This window comes from Schistocerca piceifrons, chromosome 2 (genome assembly GCF_021461385.2).
Source record: "Schistocerca piceifrons isolate TAMUIC-IGC-003096 chromosome 2, iqSchPice1.1, whole genome shotgun sequence".
NCBI lineage: Eukaryota > Metazoa > Arthropoda > Insecta > Orthoptera > Acrididae > Schistocerca > Schistocerca piceifrons.
In genome coordinates this window covers 203,387,858-203,410,605 of record NC_060139.1, presented here as the reverse complement: position 1 = coordinate 203,410,605, position 22,748 = coordinate 203,387,858, and the positions used below count along the sequence as shown (strand labels likewise).

Genomic DNA, 22,748 nt, shown 5'->3' with positions numbered 1-22,748 from the left:
TTCTTGATATTCACAGTACACTTGTGAAATCGTCGTACGGGAAAATTCCCATTTCATCGTTACCTCAGAGATACTGTGTGCCATCGCTCGTGCACCGACTGTAACACCTGGGTCAAACTCACTCAAATCTTGATAACCTACCATTGTAGCACCACTAACCGATCTAACAAATGCGCCAGAAACTTATTATTTTATATAGGCTTTGTCAACCGCAGCGCCATATTCTGCCTATTTACATATCTTTCTATTTGGATATGCATGCCTATACCAGTTTATTTGGCGCTTCAATGTATAATTGAAATGATGTGGATCGAGTCAGTTTACAGCATATGTTTCCATGGTAAGTGTTAACATTAATAAAAACGTTATTAATCTTAGTCGTACTAATGCTACTACACTTTTTTTGCTGGCTGTCAGTTTTTGAGTATAAATTCATCAAAGAAACAAAGGGAGTTGTCCAGGAAAAATGATTTTAAATTAGATTTAAAGCTTGCTTCGCTACCTGCCGGACATTATAATTTACTGGGCAAATCACAAAAATTTTTTGCGCCTCTGACAGTTTTAACAATGGACAATAAAGGTTATTTTTCACTCTGGTATTGTAGGTATAGACATCACCATTCTCCTCAAATGGTGATGGCGCACTTAAAAGACTAGCTCCTCAGAGGGGTACGTACATGACGTCTGTGGGTGAACAGAACGTATTATTCTTATTACTCGCTTTTGTGCAATCCATACTTTGTAAGTGAGGAGTTGGCCCAGAAAATCTTTCTATAATACGTTCTTCACTGAAAATATGGAAAATATATCAATAGGCTGATATGTTTGCTTCCTAGATTAGCAACTACACGAAGAGCCAAAAGTATCTGAACTGAATTGTTTGAGAAGCTCAGTACTATGCTTCTTCCAGTTCAAGATTTCATCAGTATGTACACCCAAAAATTTGGAGTTTTCTACCCTATTTGCTGACTTATGTTCATGTGCTACATCACTTGTTGCTTTGACGCTATTTGTTCTAGCGAAGTGAATTTAATGTTTTTTCTTTTCAAAATTTAGGGAGAGACCATTTTCAGAGAGGTGCTTAATAATTATTTGCGAAATATCATTTACCAACACTTTTGTTGCTTTCTCTATAATACGCTTTATTATAACACTAGTATTGTCTGTAAAAAGTACCAATTTTGCTTGTTGAATCTTAAGTGGAAGGTCATTCACATACATAAGGAATAGGAGAGGACCCAAAATTGAACCATGTGGATTCCCTTTGCGGTTTATCTCCAGTTACTAAAATTTTCTACCTTTCCGATATTCTGTGAATTATGCAGTACAACCTCTTGTATTCTCTTCGTCAAGTATGATTCATATCAGCTGTGAGTAAAGCCATCAGTTCCATAAAACTTGAGCTTTTCTAGGACAGAGCACAAAAAATGCCAGCTGACGATATATTATTATTTAAGGCTTGTACTATCTAATGAGTGAAAGTATAAACAGTGACATGCTAAGTAAGTTGTTTCCGCTTAAGTGTGGGAGTTCAAGCAGCATGGAATGACGCACACGTAACTGTTTTCCAATCTCTTTTCGACTCTATGTCCAGCTGTGTTAGAGCCTATGCGGCTACCAGAGGTGACAACTCTACATATTAAATTTTGCAATCTTTATGCCCCAAATCACGTACAAATTAAGTTAAGTATTGTTCCTATTATACTGTACACGTTCGGTAAATGGAATTTCGTTATTTGCTATACGTCAAGGTGTTGTAGTTTTAACGGCCAAGAGCCATGTATTTCACAGTGGCTCTGGTTTTTGTGGCAAGCAAGTGGCAGACGTCCAGTATTCTTGAAGCGAATTCTCTCTGCGCGTCTGCGTACTGGAATAACGAGCGGCCGTTAATAAGCAAGCGTGTGTTGCGCAGGAAATTGAGTGTCGGTTTCTTGGAGGTTCCCAGAAGCACGACTGCAGTTCGTTCCCCCAAACGCCACGAGTCTGCGAGCAGAACTGGCGTATCTTCTCAGGAAATGAAACCAAGCGGCGTCGACATTCGCTGCTTCGTATTCATCGTGCCTTCGGCAGGCATTAACATGCCAAACACGCTGTAACGGAGTGGCATATTTTATCTGTTGCACAGTGTCCTTCCCACCACGCACAGAGTAACATTTTCCTGATCTATAGGAGCTATACCCCTTCACTGATACGTACGATGTGGCGTCCAAAAATACCCGAGATAAGTTGTTGTTGTGGTCTTTAGTGTGAAGACAGGTTTGATGCAGCTCTCCATACCATCTATCCTATGCAAGCCTCTTCATCTCTAAATAACTAAGGCAACCTACATTCTTACGTGCTTACTGTATTCATCTCTTGGTCTCCCTCTACGATTTTTACCTTCCACACTTTCCTCCAGAATTAAACTGGTGATCCACCGATGTCTCTGAGTGTTTCCTATCAACCGATCGCTTCTTCTAGTCAAGTTGTGTCACAAACTTCTTGTCTCTCCGATCCTATTCACTCCCTCCTCATTACTTACTTGATCTATCCATCTAATCTTCTGTGCACGGTGGGAAGCGCTCTCGCAACATATAAAATATGCCCTAGGTTACAGCGTGTTCGGCGTGTAAATGCCTACCGAAGGCACTATGAATGCGAAGCAGCGAATGTGCAACACAAATACTCTCACGATTTGGTTCCCGAGAGGCAGTAATTAAAACTGTTACGTCTTAAGTAGATCTTATTCTTGTGCATCATATCCAAAGTTGTCCTACTGGGAGGGACTTCACCCTATCGCAACGTTTCTGTCAATTTTGAAACACATGTAGGAAGTCTGTCTTTGCTAGAGTGCTTATTACCCTCCACTACTCCGCTTGAATTTCTTCCATTTCAATTAGACTTCTCTCCTGCAACACCATTTCCAAATGTAAGGTTTTCAAATGTTTTCTGCCATTGTAAATAATTCACCTTTACCCTGCTCGAACAAAGATGAAGGAGCGCACTGCACGAGTAGTAAATAAGATCCATGATTCTGTGTTTAAGTTTTCTGTGGTTCGTTTGCTCGCCGGTCTGTTGTGCAGCATTGGGGCTTTCTTATTTGAGGCATAGTAGCGAGCAGTTGAGTCTTTTAGAGAATGTAACGCTACGAATATGGGGGTGAGTTAATCATCCACCTAGACCTAGTACTGAGGAGAGATGAATTGGTTGTACGGCTGGAAACCAGCGTACACAGGTCTCTGGGCACGCCGGAGCAGTCCCGGTTTCCGGCTGGGTAACCAGTATGGGCGAATCCAAGTACAAAGATTAGCAGTGTCACTGGAAACGGGTAAGCCCGTTTAGGGAACTAGGGATACTAACTACTGCTTCCCAATATATTTATTCTTTAATGAACTTTGTCATTAAAGTATATCACTTTTTCAAACCAACAGCTCAATTCATGGAATAAATACTAGAAATAAGAAAAATCTTCACAAGGATTTAAAATCACTTACTCTTGTACAAAAAGGTGTGCATTATTCAGAAACACACATTTTCAATAACTTGCCAACAGCCGTAAAAAGCTTAACAACCAATGAAATTCAGTAGAAGCAATTGATTTGTGCGTGTGTAACATATAGAAGTACAATCTAACTTTTGTACCATTTCAGTGCAGTAATGTGTTCATTGTAAATAAGAATTATAGTAATCCTATTACATGTTTATTACCTTATAAATAAAAAAAACTTTTTTATTTTAAATTCAGTGCATTAGTGTTTTTAAAATGAATCTTTCATATAGTGTTTCATTAAAAAAATGACGATCATTCCACTTGGGACCTGTGGAATGGTACATTAGCTTATTTGTTTGAGTTGTAAATATTTGTCATGTATTATTGTTTTTCTGATATGTTCTACATCCTGGAGGACCTCCTCACTACGGATCAATTGGAATGAAAGTAAATCTAATCTAAATCCCGTCGCTTGGAATTTGGACGACTGTCGCTCGCATGGTCTTTAGCAGGAGACAATCTCCAAGAAATGTCGGAGTGTCAGACGAGCTGAAAGATGGCTTCTTACGGCTCTCTGAGGCTCTATAATAATTTACAACCAAATAGTAATGCAAATACATCGGCCATCCCAGAAAAATTAGGTTCATCCAGTGACACAACAATATTTCAAAATCTTTAAAACTACAGAAGTTAATATTTCACAGTGAATAAACATTTACACAATGAACCTCTATCTAAATCAACAACTTTTAAATCCTTCTTGTGGTTTCAGCATACGATACCTCAGATGATAGAATTACACTATAGCTGTTATCCCTGAAAGCTACGTACGTATCTGTACCTATTTTATTTACTGATTTACGACATCTTTTATACCTTTTTAATTATACAAATTTTTGTCAGAACATGGTATTTCCTACATTTACAGAGCAAATGAACACAGCATCAACTGCTCACAATGTCATACTTGTGTAGTTATTTAACGAACAGTTTACTATTTTGGCAGTTACGTTTATTTAAATGATGACTGCAGATGCTATTAAAAATCTGTGCTTATGTAAAAGTGGTCTGTCGCATGTGTTAACGCACGCCACAACTGGAAAGAGAACCAAAAGACGCGCCTGTCAAGAATGTACAAATAATTGTTTAAATAATATTTAACGACAATCATTTATTGTGAGCACACTTGTGCAGGAATGCTGGCTTATTTATTTATGAACCAACTATGCTTACAAGTATTGTGAATAATCTGATGGTAACCAAATTTTTATGATATTTCTTTATTTAAATATTGTTGTAAGATACTGATTTAGTCCGGAAGTGGTCATGTTGAGTCAAGTCATAACTGCAGAGATTAAGCAAAGTGGCTTCCAAAATTTTCTCTTTGTAGCAGTTTGCACTTGTCTCGTGATCGGGAGTGTTGACGTGATACAATGTATCTAATGAGAAGTTTTGTATTACTGACATAACACTGCCTTTCAAAATGACGGAAAGTCGAAATGCATAAGGTTGCTGGAAAAATAAAGAGTGTGGTCAAGACTTAAGAAAGGTTATCAAAAGTGCTTCCAAATGGCCGCGCCGACTCACCGCATCTTCACCTCATACATTATTACTGTTCTCCACGATCTCCTGGGTGCAAACATTTGATAGGCTAAACGTACGCCATTCAGATACGTGCGCTCTCTTACCTGTGAATCCTTTGATGTCAGCAAAGAGGATGCTCACGTCTTCATATCGATGGATGTAGATCTTATGGAACTGATTTGGTACGAAAGACCCTTTCTCCTCTTCTTTGGAGATGTCTCTGATCATCTCCTTCGCTACGAAATCCGGTAGCACTGAAAAAGTTTAAAAACAATGCTCAGCATAAATATATTATTATTGACAACAGGTGTGCGAAATAAGATTTTATTCTCAACCATTATATCTATCTGTTACGAAATTGCACTGGAAAAGAGATAATTGTTAACAATTTTTATCATAAAACAAGTCAGCGGAATTAAAATGGTAAAAGAAATGTCATTTATTCATCTGCACAGCTGACGGGTCGTAGATGATATTATGTGTTTGGAGGCAAATATAGTTTCAGTATTGGTTAAAAAGTAGCAATAAAACTGCCTAAAGCATGTGTCTTTTTGTCGATGAAGGTATAGCAAACTTCCAATAGTGACATAAGGAAGCATGTACAAGTATTTATTATAACTTACGGAATACAAAAATTTATCTTGAATACCGTTTGAATTGTAATGACACGCCTTCCCCAGCTTCGAACTAAAGTATTACATCCACAAACCAAGTTTATTTTATGTGCTAGTCCAAGAATACAACATAGGTATCGATAAGTGTTGGTATATTTGTCTTTCATTCAATAGCTTAGGATGATCATTATATTCGAAATAACTCCCATCAGATTCACTTTCATATTTAACGTGAAATGTAAGATTGAGGTAGTGGCATATGGGACTGATGCCATTTTGTTTATACTGGGATTGTGTGGAAATGCGCTTTTGAAATATTACGACCGCATCTGTATGAAGGCACTATATGAACATGGAATTCTGAAAACATTACTGTTAACGAAAACGGCTAGTAAAAAGTACTAATTCCGGCGGGATACGAAACTTATGTTGCAAGATTTAAACCCTTATAGCTTTACAGAAGCTAAAGTGTTTACATATAAGCAGTCCACAAATTCACATCTCCTTGGATGGATACAGAGGTATGTATTTCAGCTGGCGATAGGGAAGGAAAGAAAGTGGGAACATGGGAACATGGCGAGATTCTTAGCGTGACGATGCACCGACAGATTGAATTTCTGTTAGCGCACCGAAAGTGAGATAATCACACAGCATTTTTGAGCCTGATGTAATATATCACTCACGTCTTTTCAAGACCTGCCTTAAACAGACGAATGTTATGAAATTTAATAGAAAACATAAGAACTCGTTGAAAAGTTGTATAAAACAAATGAAATAAAAACAAAAAAACATACTTAATTCCCCTAACAGAAATATATGGGCCGCACTCCACCCTCGCCAACGTATAAAGCTGTCGCAAACTGCGGGCTTCTTTTGTAATCCATCGAAACAGACATATACGAGTATGTCTTTGCATCTGTATCGATACGCAATAGCTGTGCACAGAGACTGCAATAAGTGTCTTCTCCGGATCGAATCGTATTGGCAGAAACAAGGTCTCATAATCTGTGATGATAGAAAAAGAAAGCAGGTCGAATCATATCTCCAACAGTTTCCACCTTTGTTATCTTCCAATCAAATTGAGGAACACAAACAGAGGACAATTATTGCCCCAAGCGTCTGTGAATAAATGCGTTGACAGCGTCGTAGTTAAATTTTCGTGGAATACGATCAGATATAATCAGTGATTTTGTGCCAGTATAGGCCCGATATTTTCTGAAGTTTGTTGAAAATCGATTGTTGTAATTGCTTGTATACGGCGCTCAACGTGATGGTTATCACCGCCCTTAGAAATTCATTATGAGACAGATGTAATTAAAATTTATAAAGTACAATAAAGGCTAGATCAGATCACATTTGCTTTTCTCCACTCTTTATCAAATTATCACACTTAGTCGTACTTCAGTGCACAAAAGCGACAACTGCTATTACTTTCGGTGACTTAGGTCTCTTATTGAAATACGACTGTCAAATAAAAAAGACACGACACAGCGGGTCCCGAAATGGTGTTTATCTGATCACTTATAGAGTAACTGGAAAAGCCATACATCCTTTGCATACACTAAAATCTCTTGCATTTAGTTTACGTAGAAGGTTACACACAATACAAAATCATGAACCCTGTGCCTCAGCCTTCTCATGGTAATTTAAAACTGAGGTCAGGTCTGTTAATAAACTGTCTTCTACTCTGCTGACATAATACAAAATATACTCGGTTAAAATGTGACGAACTGTAACCAGTACACTACAAGTATCACAACGTTTAGCTAGCCGAAAGGAGATGCACCACGGCCTTATAGTCCCTTTTTTTATGTCTCAACTTGTCATCAATCGCGTTTAGCGACTCTTCCTCCGAAGGACGTACTACTGACCTTCACAGCAATGACATTATATCATGCAGAGGGACAGCACGCTGACTAGGGTGAATGCGTGTCGGCTACCTCATTCCAGCGTGTCCCGGTACTCGAACTGAATGACGCTTCCTTACCCTGTCTACACAACTGGAGAAGGGCGCCCTGGACATTCTGGACTGTTTTATCCGCTGGGTACACATGCTAGACAGCCTGCAAAGAACTGACGGAATCGGTGCAGTTCAAGAATGTCAGCCCCAGTTCACGTCTAATCTAAGAATCGCACAGTGTTCGGCATGAAACACATTACACTCACTGGGAAGACGCATTGTGTTGATGATCGACCAGAACATGCTACATTATCAACTTTTATTGTCACGAAAGCTTATGAAACGTTAAAGATTTTCTAACGGTATCCATTTTATACATCAGCATCTACATCAGGGTTTGGACCTTTTGGTCCATTCCATCTTTTTCAAAATTTGTCAGTCCATCTCTAGACTGGTATTCCTAAGGCTGTTTTGCCCCTTTGTTCACACCATTTTACTGTTTTAGTGTTTCTTACGTCTGGCGTTATGTGTTCTTTTCATCTTAATTGTAACAGTTTTATTATATCCGTTATGATTTGCGTACTCATTTCAGCTCTAATGTCGTCTTTTTTTCTTTTTTTTGATCAAAATATGTCCAACAGGTATTTGAGGAAGTTCGTTTGACAAGTTTCTACTCTCTTTTTATTTCACGTTTTAAAGGTCCAGATTTCACATCCATAGAGCAGTGCAGAATTTCAGTAGAGTATCTCTGAGGTCTTTCTTTTCCAAAGTTCTGCGTTTTACTCCACAGAAATAGTTGAACAGGTCTGATTTATTTTGCATAGCATTATTTTCCCCATACGTAATACCCCACTCTAAATATTTAAATATATTAACTTCCCCTATGTTATGTTTATCAATTTCAATCACAAATAAAAAGTCTTGGCTTCTGGTGCAAGACACCAGAGTATTCAGAGGTCCAGATGTGTCTGCAAACACTTTCTTGTCACTCTCAGAAATAAAACTACTTGAAAGAGGGAAGGTAGCTTCTAAACAGAAACAAAATAAAACTGAAACAACATTTAGAGTACATTTACTCCAAGAAGAGAGCATCCGCTTACTGTACCAGAAAAGGCTTGAAGATTACATAAGTTTACATTTAAAATTGGATAACATAATAAAGGAAGCACAAACTAACGAAGCAACAGAAGCACCTGGCACAAAACAGACAAGTTTTTTCAAAAGGCGTCTGCAGCACTAGAATGATTAAATAGTTAGTCTAATTGAAGACGAGAAATAGACCGACTTAAAAATTTTAAATTCCCCAGGTGACCATATCTGATATTAGGTTATAAAAGAAAATCGGCTCTAGTAAACAGAAGTCAGGCAATTAATACACTATAATTGGGAAACAATATCACAGATATCGAACACAGTGTAAGAGGAAGACAACACAAAGCATACAACATAACGAAGCATTTAAACGAATAAGATAAGGACAACCTAGAAATAAACACAGTATCTAAAACCTAGAAATAAACAAAAATTTGAAACTAATTGGTTGTAAAATACTACAAACACTCTGGGCAGTTGTGCAATACATCACATTAGATCTGACTGAAGCAGATAGTAATGGGGACACAATAACGATGGAGAAACTACAGGATGGAAAAACTTATAGCAAGAACAGGAAGACTCCAGGACGAGATAAAATCAATTGAGAACTGATAGAATATATATCAAATATAGCAAAAAATAAGAACTCTAGATTTTAAGGTCAAGTGCTCACAAAGTGGTTGTAGTCCAGATACGCCCAGTTTATAAGTAAGTAAATAGACAGGAATGTTAGAACTACAGCGGTATTATGCGGCTAAATGTATGTTACAAATTGTATGCTAGAATTTTAATAAAATGACTATCGGCAATCGCTGAAACTACACTATCAGTTGCCCAACATGTTTTGCGCAATAGAATCACGCTCAGATTGTATCTTGACTGTGACACAACAAATAGAAAAACACAGTGAATTCAATATACCAACTTTTCTTGCCTTCATTGACTACAAAAAGGCGTTTGCTAAAGTAAATTGAAACAAGCTGTGAGAAATTTTAAGAAACAGGGACTCATCTCATCTGGTAAGAGCTGTACAGGGTTTATATAGGAATAAAGCAACAAAAATAAAAAGAAAAATAGAGGGCAGCAAACATAGCATGGCTGAAATAAAGCAAGGAGCTATACAAGGGTGTTCCCTTTCAACTACTCTTTTTAGTATAAATGTCGACGATGTAAGTAAAATATGCGTAGAGACAATAAAACATTTCAGCATCAACAGCGTGGATATTAGTACATCGCTTTTTTGCTAACGGCTAAGTAATTAGTGTGAAAATGACCGTGAATAATCTGTTTTAAATTCAAGTAAAATAGCCAGTCAATACAACCTGAACATCTTCTTCACGAAGACAACATCAATGGCTTTTTTAGGACACCAGCACATGCGAGTTAATATCCATCGCATAAACTTACGCCTTAACGTATCAATCACCCATGTCAACATTTTGGTTAAAAATAATTTAATATGTGCATTACTCCATTTTACAGTGAAACATATTTTCACACGCTTATTCCACGACGTATGTCTGCTACAAAATAATCGCAATACTAGAAGCTTAAATCTAATGCTCTGTCTGCATCGTTTCAAAACAGGATCAATGGGAGAGCGTGAAACGTTTTTAAGGGGGGCTACGAGATTCATAGTATGATGAGAGCGCAAAAGGAATTGAATACAATATCCAATGGTAGCCATCCTTATCAGATGCTATACTGAATTTGCGTTTGATTTATCACCTCTTCTAATTCTCGAATCTTTGCAAAACGACGATACTGGTATACTGTCACTGGGCTCGAGAAACAGCTGGAATCACTAAAGCCGAATAAGGTGTGAGGATCAGGTGGAACCTCTGTCAGATTCTATATGGAATTCGGTGTTACCACATCCGTTAACCGCACCACAGATTCCCGAAAAAAAAAGAAGAGTCCAGTGGTTGGAAGGAAGCACAGGTCCCATCCGTCTACTAGGAAAATAGCTCACAAAACCACTGTCCAACATCTTTGGCATCAATCTGTGGTAGAATCTTAGAAGTACTGTGAGTTCATGATGTGTCTGAAAGAGAAAGACATCTTCCATGCAAGCAGCTTGGTTACTGAAAATATCACTCTAGAGAAATCCAATTCGCTCTTTTCTCACATTGCCTCCTGAGAGCCATGGAATGAAGCCAAACATGTAAATGCAGTGTCACTTTAGGCAAGAAGTCTCTCAGGAGATCTTCGAACTCCTCTGGCAGTGAATGGTAACACACTTTTCCTGGTAACCAGTATGCATTGAGGTGACAAAAGACTAGGTTTACTTTCTAAAATCGTGTCGAACTTCGAACCTCCTATTGCCATGCGTACTGCAGCAACTAGACGTGGTGTGGACTTAACAAGTCGTTGGAAGTCCCCTGAAGACATATTGTCCATGCTGCCTCTATAGCCGTCCACAATTGGAAAAGTGTTGGTAGTGCAGGATTTTGTGCACAAACGGACCTCTCGATTATGTCCCACAAATGATCGATGGAATTCATGTTGGGTGATCTGGGTAGCCAAATCAGTCTTTTGAATAGTCCAGAATGTTCTCCAAACCAATCGCAAACAATTGTGGCCGATGACATGGCTCATTGTCGTCCACAAAAATTCCGTCCATGAATGGCTGCAAATGGTGTCCAGTCAATGATCGGTGCAGTTGGACCATAGGACTCAGCCCATGCCATGTAAACAGAGCCCATACCATTTGGGGCCACTATCAGATTGCTCAATACCTTGTTGACAACTTTGGTCCATGGTATCGTGGGATCTGCGTCGCGCTCGAGCCCTATCATCAGCTCATACCACCTAAAATCAGGACTCATGTGACCAGGTCACGGTTTTCCAGTCGCCTTTGGTCCTACTGATACGGTCACGAGCCCAGGAGAGGCGCTGCAGGTGATGTGCTGTTAACAAAGGCACTCGCGTTTGGTGCCGCAGCCCACTGATGCCAATTTTCACAGCTTTCTCCTAACAGAAGCGTTCGCCATACGTCCCAAACTTATTTCTGCGGTTATTTCAAGCAGTGTTGCCTGTCTCTTTGCTGTGACAACTGTGGTCAAACGCCGCTGCTCTCGGTTGCCCTGTGAAGGCCGTCCACCACTGCGATGTCCGTAGTGAGAGGCAAGGCCTGAAATGTGGTACTCTCGGCACGTTCGACACTGTGGATCTCGGAATATTGAGTTCCCTAACGATTTTAGAAATTTAATGTCCGATGCGCCTAGCTCCAACTACCATTCCGCGTTAAAAGTCCGTTATCTCCTGTCATGCGGCCATAATGACGGCGGGTATCTTTACACGTGAATCACCTGATTATAAATCAGAGCTCCGCTAGTGCACTGCGCTTTTATACCTTGTGAACACAATACTACCGCCATCTGTGTATGTTCATATCGCTACCCCTTGCCATTTTTCATCTCAGTGTAAATGTTTTTATCACCTCATTAACATGTTCCGGGATTATCCCCTCATCAGAACTGTGATATGAAACATACAGTGCCAGACAAAATATTAAAAGACATACATTGCACAAAGCAGTGAATCTGACAGGAACGTTTGGTCCACAAGTCACAGATCTGATGATGAGCTTATCCCAAAACGCGAAATGAGATGACAAATGAAACATTACATTGGTTACTACGACAAAGGTATTGCCGTATGTGGTATTTCTTGACTTCCAAGAAGCTTTTGACTATCACGCCAACGCTTTTTAACGAAACTACTATCAAGTCAGACATCAAACAAAATTTGTGACTGTATTGTGAATTTATCGGTAAAGAAAACGCGCCCATGTCATCTTAGATGGAGACTCTTCGACAAATAAAGAGTTAACTTCAGGTGTGCCCCAGGAAGCCTGTTGTGGCCCTTGCCGCTCTTACTGGACACTGATGACTTGGCAGACATTATTAATGGAAGCCTCAGACTTTTTGCAGGTGTGCAGACGAAACACAGCCTATAAAACTGCACAATTATTCAGTCAGATTTTGGTAACATTTCGATGTGATGTGACTGGAAATATACTTCAGACATTCAGGAAATTAAAATTGTGCACGTCACAAAATGCATAAATGTAGCATCTTTTGACTACAATATCAGTCTCAGAGTTTCGGATCAATTCACTCGCTCAGATATCTGTGTGTAGAAAACTTGTGGGGGTATGAAATGGAATGAGCCCATGGGCTCAGCCGGAGGTAGCGCAGTTGTTAGGGTACAAAGTAAATGCAACCAATTTATGAAGGAGATTGCTTACAAAACATTGGTGCGAACCATCCTAGAAAGTTTCTCAAGTATGTGGGACTCATACCACATACCAGTGCAGAGTGTTGTGCCTAGAAGATAGTTGTACCCAGAAACACATGATGTTTTTTAGATGCATCAGTTACAGAATTTCATGGGGAGTAAAATACTGAATATTTTTAGTACTATTTGTGTAACGTGTGAACTGTTAAGCTGTACCTGGTCGGTCATGAACCACCCTGTAGCTTGAAGCAAAAGAAGGTCTTCTACCACGGTACATGTGATACTTGAAAATGAATTGAATATCTTCAATATCTTAACAATTTTGTCTTTCTTGAAAATGGAAATCTGTGTTGGAGGTCTAATCGTGGCAGTACGTGGGAGCGAGCTCTCGATGCAGAAAAGAGGTAGAGATATTCGTCGCAATTTTACAGGAGCGGAGCCGCCACCAGCGCAGACGTTGACACCATCCGCGACCGCATTACGTAGTTAGTGACCAATCAGAAGCCGTCTGTAGGGTATATAAGACCATCACAAGGGGTTTTAACAGTCAGTTGCTCCTGACAAAGACGATGATAATCGTCGGAAGCTCATGGTTTTAGCCTCAACTGACGCGGCATGAAGTCCGAAAATGTTTTATACAACGAAATTTGCGTTAGTTTCCAGTAGTTCCCGTTTCAATATGTATTTAACCTGTAACTAGTTTCTGAGTTACTTCTATTCAGTTTGAAATTACTTACTGATTATTGCTGTGTAGTACAATAGTAATGTAAGAGATAGCCAACTGGATAAATATTTTCCTAGGTACATGACCATGTTATACCTTGGAATATGTTTTCTCATTTTGAGAACCCTTAATTTTCCAAAGTGCTTTTCGTAATTTCGGAAAAAGAGTGCAGCACACAAAAAATGAATACCATCACATAATAATAATAAAAAAATGGCCAGGTGCGATTGGACTCGCACACTGAGGGATCTGTACAAATTTAATTATGTATACAAACGATTCATCCATTCCGGAAGGCTATTGGTATTTGGCTCTTATCGACATTTCTAAAGGCAAGGTAGCGGTGCAAGGAATTCCAAGACTTTCGAGAATGTCTAAATTTCAAGTTTGAAGTCGATAACCAATGCCAAAATAAATATTTTTTTCCATGTGATGCAATTATAAATTAACAATTTTCTGATGTTTTTCCTTTACTTGTACTGCGAAACCTTTCTCCTTGCCAAATTTAATGACTGTGCGTCAAGGGGAAACGCCCTATAGGTTTTAATGAGTGAGTTTGCGAGTACCAAAATATGTGTCATAAATGGCCATGTCTTTTGACTGCGCTGTTGTAGAAGCTTCACTTTTTTTTTACTTCGCCAAGGGACCGCAGAGTTTGATATGTGATGACATAAATTTAAACTTGAGACGTCTACCCGTTCCCGAGAAAAAAATGTTGTTAACAGACGGCAGACAGACAGTGAGTCTGATAACAAATGAAGAAAAAAATTTCTTGTGATACGATTACAAATGAATAATTTTCCGTTTTTTTTTCCTTTGGTTGTAGGGTGAAACTTTACTTCTTGGAAAATTTCATGATTCTGGGTCGAAGGGAAGTGCCACTCAGGTTTTGATATCTGAATTTGCGAGTACCAAATTTGTGACGTAAATGGCCGTATTTTTGGATGGCACTGACTTAGAAGCTTCGTTTTTTTACATCGTCAAGGGACAGTAAACCTTAATATGTGGCATAAATCTCAACTTGCTACGTCAGGTTTTGATATCTGAATTTGCGAGTACCAAATTTGTGACGTAAATGGCCGTATTTTTGGATGGCATTGACTTAGAAGCTTCGTTTTTTTACATCGTCAAGGGACAGTAAACCTTAATATGTGGCATAAATCTCAACTTGCTACGTCAGCCCGTTCCTGAGAAAAAAATTTAATCAGTCGGACAGACAAACAGACAGAAAGACGTAAGGAAAGACAGCAAATTGATTCTATAAGGGTTCCTTTTTTTACCAGCTGAGGTACAGAACTCTAAAAATGGAATAAGAAAATATATTAAACTTCTGTTTCACGGCTGGCTACAGGCGAAAGTTTGAAAACAATGTCCCCTACTAGCGGCTAGCAGGCCACATTGAATGTGCACACAAAAAAGGCAGCATGAGCGTTCCTGGTCTGGCTCATGGGACAGCTCACGGAACTGCTTAAAAATCTGAGCTGACAGACGAGTGAAGATAACCACAAACTATCCTGTAGAGGTCCATGCAACACGAGCAAAGGTAAGGATGAGACATACGTGAGTAACGGAAAAGAAAACTAAGGGTGTGTTAGATGACAATCAGTTTGCCTTTAGGAAAGGTGAAGACACCAGGGAGACAATACTGACGTTGCCGTTGATAATAGAAGCAAGACTTAAGATAAATCAAGACACTTTCAAAGAATTGCGTTCGACAATGTAAAATGGTGCAAGACGTTAGAAATTCGAAGATAAATAGGAATAAGCTATTGGGAGAGACAGGTGTTATACAATATTTACAAGGGCCAATAGGGAATAGTAAGAGTGGCCGACCAAGAACGAAGTGCTCGTATTAAAAACGGTGTAAGATAGGGATGTAGTCTTTCGCCCCTACAGTTCAGTCTGTGCATCGAAGAAGCAATGATGGAAATAAAAGAAAGGTACAGGTGTGGGATTAAAATTCGCTGATGACATTGCTGTCCTGAGTGAAAGTAAAGAAGAATTACATGATCTGCTGAATGGCATAAACGGTATAATCAGTAGAGAATCGAAGAAAGACGAAAGTAATGAGAAGTAGCAGAAATGAGAACAGCGGGAAACTTAACGTTAGGGTTGATGGTCACAAAGTAGATGAAGTTAAGGGATTCTACTACCTAGCCAGCAAAATAACGAATGACGGGCGGAGCAAGGAGGACACCAAAAGCAGACTAGCACTGGCAAAGGGGGCATCCCTGGCCAAGGGATTTCTGCTAGTACCAAACATAGGCCTTAATTTGACGAAGAAATTTCTGAGAATGTACGTCTGGAGTACAGCATTGTATGGTTGTGAAACGTGGGGAAACCAGAAGAGAAGAGAATCGAAACATTTGAGCTGTGACGCTACAGGCGAATGCTGAAAGTTAGGCGGACTGGTAAGGTAAGGAATAGAAGGTTCTGCACAGAATCAGAGAGTAAAGGGACATATGGAAAACTGAAAAGTAGAAGGGACAGGATGATAGGACATCTATTATGACATCAGGGAATGACTTCCATGCTACTAGAAGGAGCTGTAGGTTGCAAAAACTGTAGAGGAAGACAGAGATTGGAATGCATCCAGCAAGTAACTAAGGACTTAGGTTACAAGTGCTTGCAAGTGCTACTCTGAAATGAAGAGGTTGGCACATGAGAGGACTGCGTAGTGGACCGCATGAAACCAGAGAAGACTGATGGAAAAAAAAAGGCTGAGGCTTTTACATCCCATGTTAGATCGGTTAGTCATAATTAGTTAGTGTCAATAGTTTTAATGTATGGAGGACTTCCCTATTGAGGATACCAAATTAATTTTTTACAGAATGGTAGTCGAAGGTATTTTAGTGATTAAATAAAATGGACAGCATTGCCGCAGACAGTAAGACAGAGCTCAATGTAGCGGTAGACTCGAGTGGTTTAACCTATGATTATTGTCTGCGTCTTCCCAATGGTGGTGGAGAAATCCCATGAGGCTTGTAAAACTGAGATATCTATTACTTACATGCATTTCACCGACAAGCTGTCATGATAACACGCAATAAGTTCCATACATACATCATATGTAAATTATCCGTAGTGGTTAGACCAGAAAAGTTAAGATGATGGTTTTAATGCCTTAGGTGACCTAGATAGCCTCCCTCCATTTCAGTACCACGCTCAAAACGTTCATGCAGCCATGTGAAACTGTCAAAAAAGTATTTCTTTGGCCTGTTGTGCGACTTCTACATGCTTATCGCTAAAGCATTGACACTTCACGGGAATTTCTACACTTCATCATTTTGTGTCAGGCCCACGCCGATAATATGTTGTTACCAACAGCCCAAAGAACGACTTTTTGACAGTTTCACATGACTGTATGAATTTTCTGTTTGTTGTACCCAAGTGGAAGGAAATTATGTAGATCAACTAAAGCATTAAAACCATCATCTTAACTTTTCTCATCACCTGTGATGATTTTTTCCAGAAAAAAATTGTCCTCGATTTGTGTTCAAATCAAGTCGCTGAAGGCGTCTATGCATCGTTGTTTTTGTTTGGGAGTCAAGATGTGCAGGACGAACTCTGCACACTTTTCTTCTCAAAACCTTCTGGAGAACGTCTTGAACACTTGATTTACAGATGATCAGTTCGTTGCGTCACTGCGATTTGTGACGTTGACACACTATAGTCGCACGTCCCTTAATTAACACTGCATGCGTTAATTCTGATTAATTGACTGGTCGAATGCACACCTGTTGTTTACAGTTATTACTTCATGCTGCCACCGTAAATACTGTGCTGTCGTCGCTTATACGCCATTCTCGGAACTTTCTGGATGGGCGGTGGGGGATCAGGAGTATAAGCCTTTTTTCTTTCTTTTAGGCATGGTGAGACGTTTCCTGTGCCAGTTAGGGTAACGACGGTGACCCAGTTAGCTTTGCGTCAACACCTGTTGGCGGCCGACGAGCATTTTGTAGCTGGGCCGAAGTCCGCCGGTGGTAAGTGAGGCAGCGCGTGACAGGGCCGCCTCCCGGGGGGATTCCCCGCCGTCCGCACGGCCTCGTTGCCAGCGACAAATGGGCGTCCCCGAGGCAGCCATGTGGGTCAATGGCGACATTGTGGCCGACAAAGGGATCCCACTGCCGGACACGGGCAACTGTACTGCTCAGGTCTGCCTCTAGAAGCGCAGGATACTGCTGTGTGTAGTGGGGCTGCCGACTGGAAGCGAGCCCCTTAGGGATCAATTCTGGTGCCTCTGATATTGTTGCTCGAGCTCCAAATACACCGAAAAAAAACTGGAAGATACAAACTAATAGTTATTTTTGCAATAACCTGTAAATAATAAAGACAGCAAAATCACTCGGCAGTGTGCAGTGAGGCTGCAGAATGGGTTCGAGTCTCCTGAGGATCAATTTTGGGTCCTCTGCCACTGTTACCGGAGATTCAAATATTACAAAGCATTCCTTCTCTTTAATTTCGACAGAAACAATAAGTGGAAAATCAAAAGTACGAAAGATGTAATATATTAATGAATGGTTAGCTCTACAGAGCTCTAGACCTAATCAATAAAGCGAAAACAAGTTACAGAGCCATTAACCTAGCATAGATTATGAAAGGAAAAGGATAAAAATGACTTGTTGTATATGGAGAGTGATTATCTAATTATGTTCTTTTATTTTCATGCCACAACAATCATAAAAACATTTCATAATACAATTACTGGTTGCTAGAAGCATTGGCGGCCGAAGACTTCCGGCATAAGAAGTCAGCCTCGTTCTGCCAACGGCCTTGTCAAAGAGGGCGGAGGAGCGGATAGAGGTTCAGGGCACTCTCTTGTCCTAGGGGTGGGAAATTGCCCCTAAAGGCGGAAGAATCAGCAATGATCAACGACATGAGGATGCAGAAGGCAATGGAAACCACTGCATTAAAGACACGTAACGTGTATCCACAGGACATGTGGCCTGTAATTGAAGAAGTGTCATGATGATCTCTCCATTGGCAAAAGATTCCGGAATAGTCCCCCATTCGGATCTCCGGGAGGGGACTGCCAAAGGGGAGGTTACCATGAGAAAAAGATTGAATAATCAACGCAAGGATAACGTTCTACGAGTTGGGGCGTCGAATGTCAGAAGCTTGAACGTGGTAGGGAAACTAGAAAATCTGAAAAGGGAAATGCAAAGGCTCAATCTAGATATAGTAGGGGTCAGTGAAGTGAAGTGGAAGGAAGACAAGGATTTCTGGTCAGATGAGTATCGGGTAATATCAACAGCAGCAGAAAATGTTATAACAGGTGTAGGATTCGTTATGAATAGGAAGGTAGGGCAGAGGGTGTGTTATTGTGAACAGTTCAGTGACCGGGTTGTTCTAATCAGAATCGACAGCAGACCAACACCGACAACGATAGTTCAGGTATACATGCCGACGTCGCAAGCTGAAGATGAACAGATGGAGAAAGTGTATGAGGATATTGAAAGGGTAATGCAGCATGTAAAGGGAGACGAAAATCTAATAGTCATGGGCGACTGGAATGCAGTTGTAGGGGAAGGAGTACAAGAAAAGGTTACAGGAGAATATGGGCTTGGGACAAGGAATGAAAGAGGAGAAAGACTAATTGAGTTCTGTAACAAGTTTCAGCTAGTAATAGCGAATACCCTGTTCAAGAATCACAAGAGGAGGAGGTATACTTGGAAAAGGCCGGGAGGTACGGGAAGATTTCAATTAGATTACTTCATGGTCAGACAGAGATTCCGAAATCAGATACTGGATGTTAAGGCGTACCCAGGAGCAGATATAGACTCAGATCACAATGTAGTAGTGATGAAGAGTAAGCTGAAGTTCAAGACATTAGTCAGGAAGAATCAATACGCAAAGAAGTGGGATACGGAAGTACTAAGGAATGACGAGATACGTTTGAAGTTCTCTAACGCTATAGATACAGCAATAAGGAATAGCGCAGTAGGCAGTACAGTTGAAGAGGAATGGACATCTCTAAAAAGGGCCATCACAGAAGTTGGGAAGGAAAACATAGGTACAAAGAAGGTAGCTGCGAAGAAACAATTGGTAACAGAAGAAATACTTCAGTTGATTGATGAAAGGAGGAAGTACAAATATGTTCCGGGAAAATCGGGAATACAGAAATACAAGTCGCTGAGGAATGAAATAAATAGGAAGTGCAGGGAAGCTAAGACGAAATGGCTGCAGGAAAAATGTGAAGACATCGAAAAAGATATGATTGTCGGAAGGACAGACTCAGCATACAGGAAAGTCAAAACAACCTTTGGTGACATTAAAAGCAACGGTGGTAACATTAAGAGTGCAACGGGAATTCCACTGTTAAATGCAGAGGAGAGAGCAGATAGGTGGAAAGAAAACATTGAAAGCCTCTATGAGGGTGAAGATTTATCTGATGTGATAGAAGAAGAAACAGGAGTCGATTTAGAAGAGATAGGGGATCAAGTATTAGAATCGGAATTTAAAAGAGCCTTGGAGGACTTACGGTCAAATAAGGCAGAAGGGATAGACAACATTCCATCAGAATTTCTAAAATCATTGAGGAAAGTGGCAACAAAACGACTATTCACGTTGGTGTGTAGAATATATGAGTCTGGCGATATACCATCTGACTTTCGGAAAAGCATCATCCACACAATTCCGAAGACGGCAAGAGCTGACAAGTGCGAGAATTATCGCACAATCAGATTAACAGCTCATGCATCGAAGCTGCTTACAAGAATAATATACAGAAGAATGGAAAAGAAAATTGAGAATGCGTTAGGTGACGATCAGTTTGGCTTTAGGAAAAGTAAAGGGACGAGAGAGGCAATTCTGACGTTACGGCTAATAATGGAAGCAAGGCTAAAGAAAAATCAAGACACTTTCATAGGATTTGTCGACCTGGAAAAAGCGTTCGACAATATAAAATGGTGCAAGCTGTTCGAGATTCTGAAAAAAGTAGGGGTAAGCTATAGGGAGAGACGGGTCATATACAATATGTAGAACAACCAAGAGGGAATAATAAGAGTGGACGATCAAGAACGAAGTGCTCGTATTAAGAAGGGTGTAAGACAAGGCTGTAGCCTTTCGCCCCTACTCTTCAATCTGTACATCGAGGAAGAAATGACGGAAATAAAAGAAAGGTTCAGGAGTGGAATTAAAATACAAGGTGAAAGGATATCAATGATATGATTCGCTGATGACATTGCTATCCTGAGTGAATGTGAAGAAGAATTAAATGATCTGCTGAACGGAATGAACAGTCTAATGAGTACACAGTATGGTATGAGAGTAAATCGGAGAAAGACGAAGGTAATGAGAAGTAGTAGAAATGAGAACAGCGAGAAACTTAACATCAGGATTGATGGTCACGAAGTCAATGAAGTTAAGGAATTCTGCTACCTAGGCAGTAAAATAACCAATGACGGACGGAGCAAGGAGGACATCAAAAGCACACTCGCTATGGCAAAAAAGACATTTCTGGCCAAGAGAAGTCTACTAATATCAAACACCTGCCTTAATTTGAGGAAGAAATTTCTGAGGATGTGCGTCTGGAGTACTGCATTGTATGGTAGTGAACATGAACTATGGGAAAACCGGAACAGAAGAGAATCGAAGCATTTGAGATGTGGTGCTATAGACGAATGTTGAAAATTAGGTGGACTGATAAGGTAAGGAATGAGGAGGTTCTACGCAGAATCGGAGAGGAAAGGAATATGTGGAAAACACTGATAAGGAGATGGGACAGGATGATAGGACATCTGCTAAGACATGAGGGAATGACTTCCATGGTACTAGAGGGAGCTGTAGAGGGCAAAAACTGTAAAGGAAGACAGAGATTGGAATGCGTCAAGCAAATAATTGAGGACGTAGGTTGCAAGTGCTACTCTGAGATGAAGAGGTTAGCACAGGAAAGGAATTCGTGGCGGGCCGCATCAAACCAGTCAGTAGACTGATGAAAAAAAAAAAAAAAAAAAAAAAAAAGCAAGTGGTCCTAATCATATTGGATAAACGCACACGCTGCAAGTGTTGGTGTAAGATTTCCGTTGCGTTCTCAGCATTTATATGTCCGACCACAAAGTTCTGAGACTGACTTTATCCGCGACTTATAAGTGACTCTAGCGCAATAATAGCTGTGGCAGCTTGAACTAATAACCTTTGAACGATAGACGTGAACAAGGCCAATAAGTTGTCAGAAGGCAGTATTAAGTAGTGGACATGCGACCATAATGTGCCAGCATTGTTGTGTCGCAAATCACAATAGAGTAACGTCTCTAAGTCAAGCGTTCAAAACACTCTCCAGTTTCTTTTGAAGAAGTTCGACTTGCACACCTTCACTCTCGTACAAAAACGACCATATGAGGGCGCCTATTGAGACTTGATTGAAACGCGTTTTGCAGGCAATTCTTTTCTGCAAAAAACCACAACAGAGGAGACTTGGTGTTATTAATATGAACCTACCACAAAACAACAAACTGCAGAAATTCACATAAAGGGTCCGTACTTTGACGACATAATCGACAATCCGTTGAATGTGATGCATGAGTTGAACAACATCCTACAGAAGGCTTTTACTATTGCACATGGTTGTAAGAACATAAATGACGTAGAAAATGCTAGGGTTACCGGTAGTATTGGTGCCATTGGTAGGGAAAGGTAAATGCGTATGTGAAAGAAAAGTGGGAGGCGACGATTTCTCTTTGTTTAATGTTTATTTGTTTTGAACATAATTATAATCATATATTTAGTGTCAATGTATTGTGAATGCGATAGCCTTACAAAATATAATTTGAATTTTACAAAAAAACCAAAATTTGATGATTGCGTAACATCTACGCTTTTATGTAACCAAAGTAGCTACTTTTGTTGCTAGTACAATTTACATGCATAACCATAAAAAATTTATATTATTATTGTTGTTTTTTGTATTCAGTAGAACTTTCTTCATCATGAGCAAAGGCAAGAGTTTCCTGTTATTATTGACAAGCGTGAAAGTTGTGTATGAATAACAGAAACATGTTTACATAAGCTCAATGAAATACTGAAGTGACGTTTGGTACATTTTCGTTTTGCGTTCTTTTTTACTTTTACCTTTTTCTTAGAAAATTGCGTTTTTTAGCGCTATATGGTTAACCTGTATTA

At 39.8% G+C, this 22,748-nt stretch overlaps 1 protein-coding gene across 1 annotated transcript in view; it reads right to left on the bottom strand.

Moving 5' to 3' along the window:
• Window positions 1-22,748, bottom strand: part of LOC124774910 (adenylyl cyclase 78C-like) — a 723,787-nt gene that overhangs the window by 183,330 nt on the left and 517,709 nt on the right. The window contains exon 6 of the mRNA XM_047249584.1: window positions 5,158-5,307. Within this exon, the coding sequence (XP_047105540.1) occupies window positions 5,158-5,307 (150 nt within the window). The remainder of the gene's footprint in view (window positions 1-5,157; window positions 5,308-22,748) is intronic.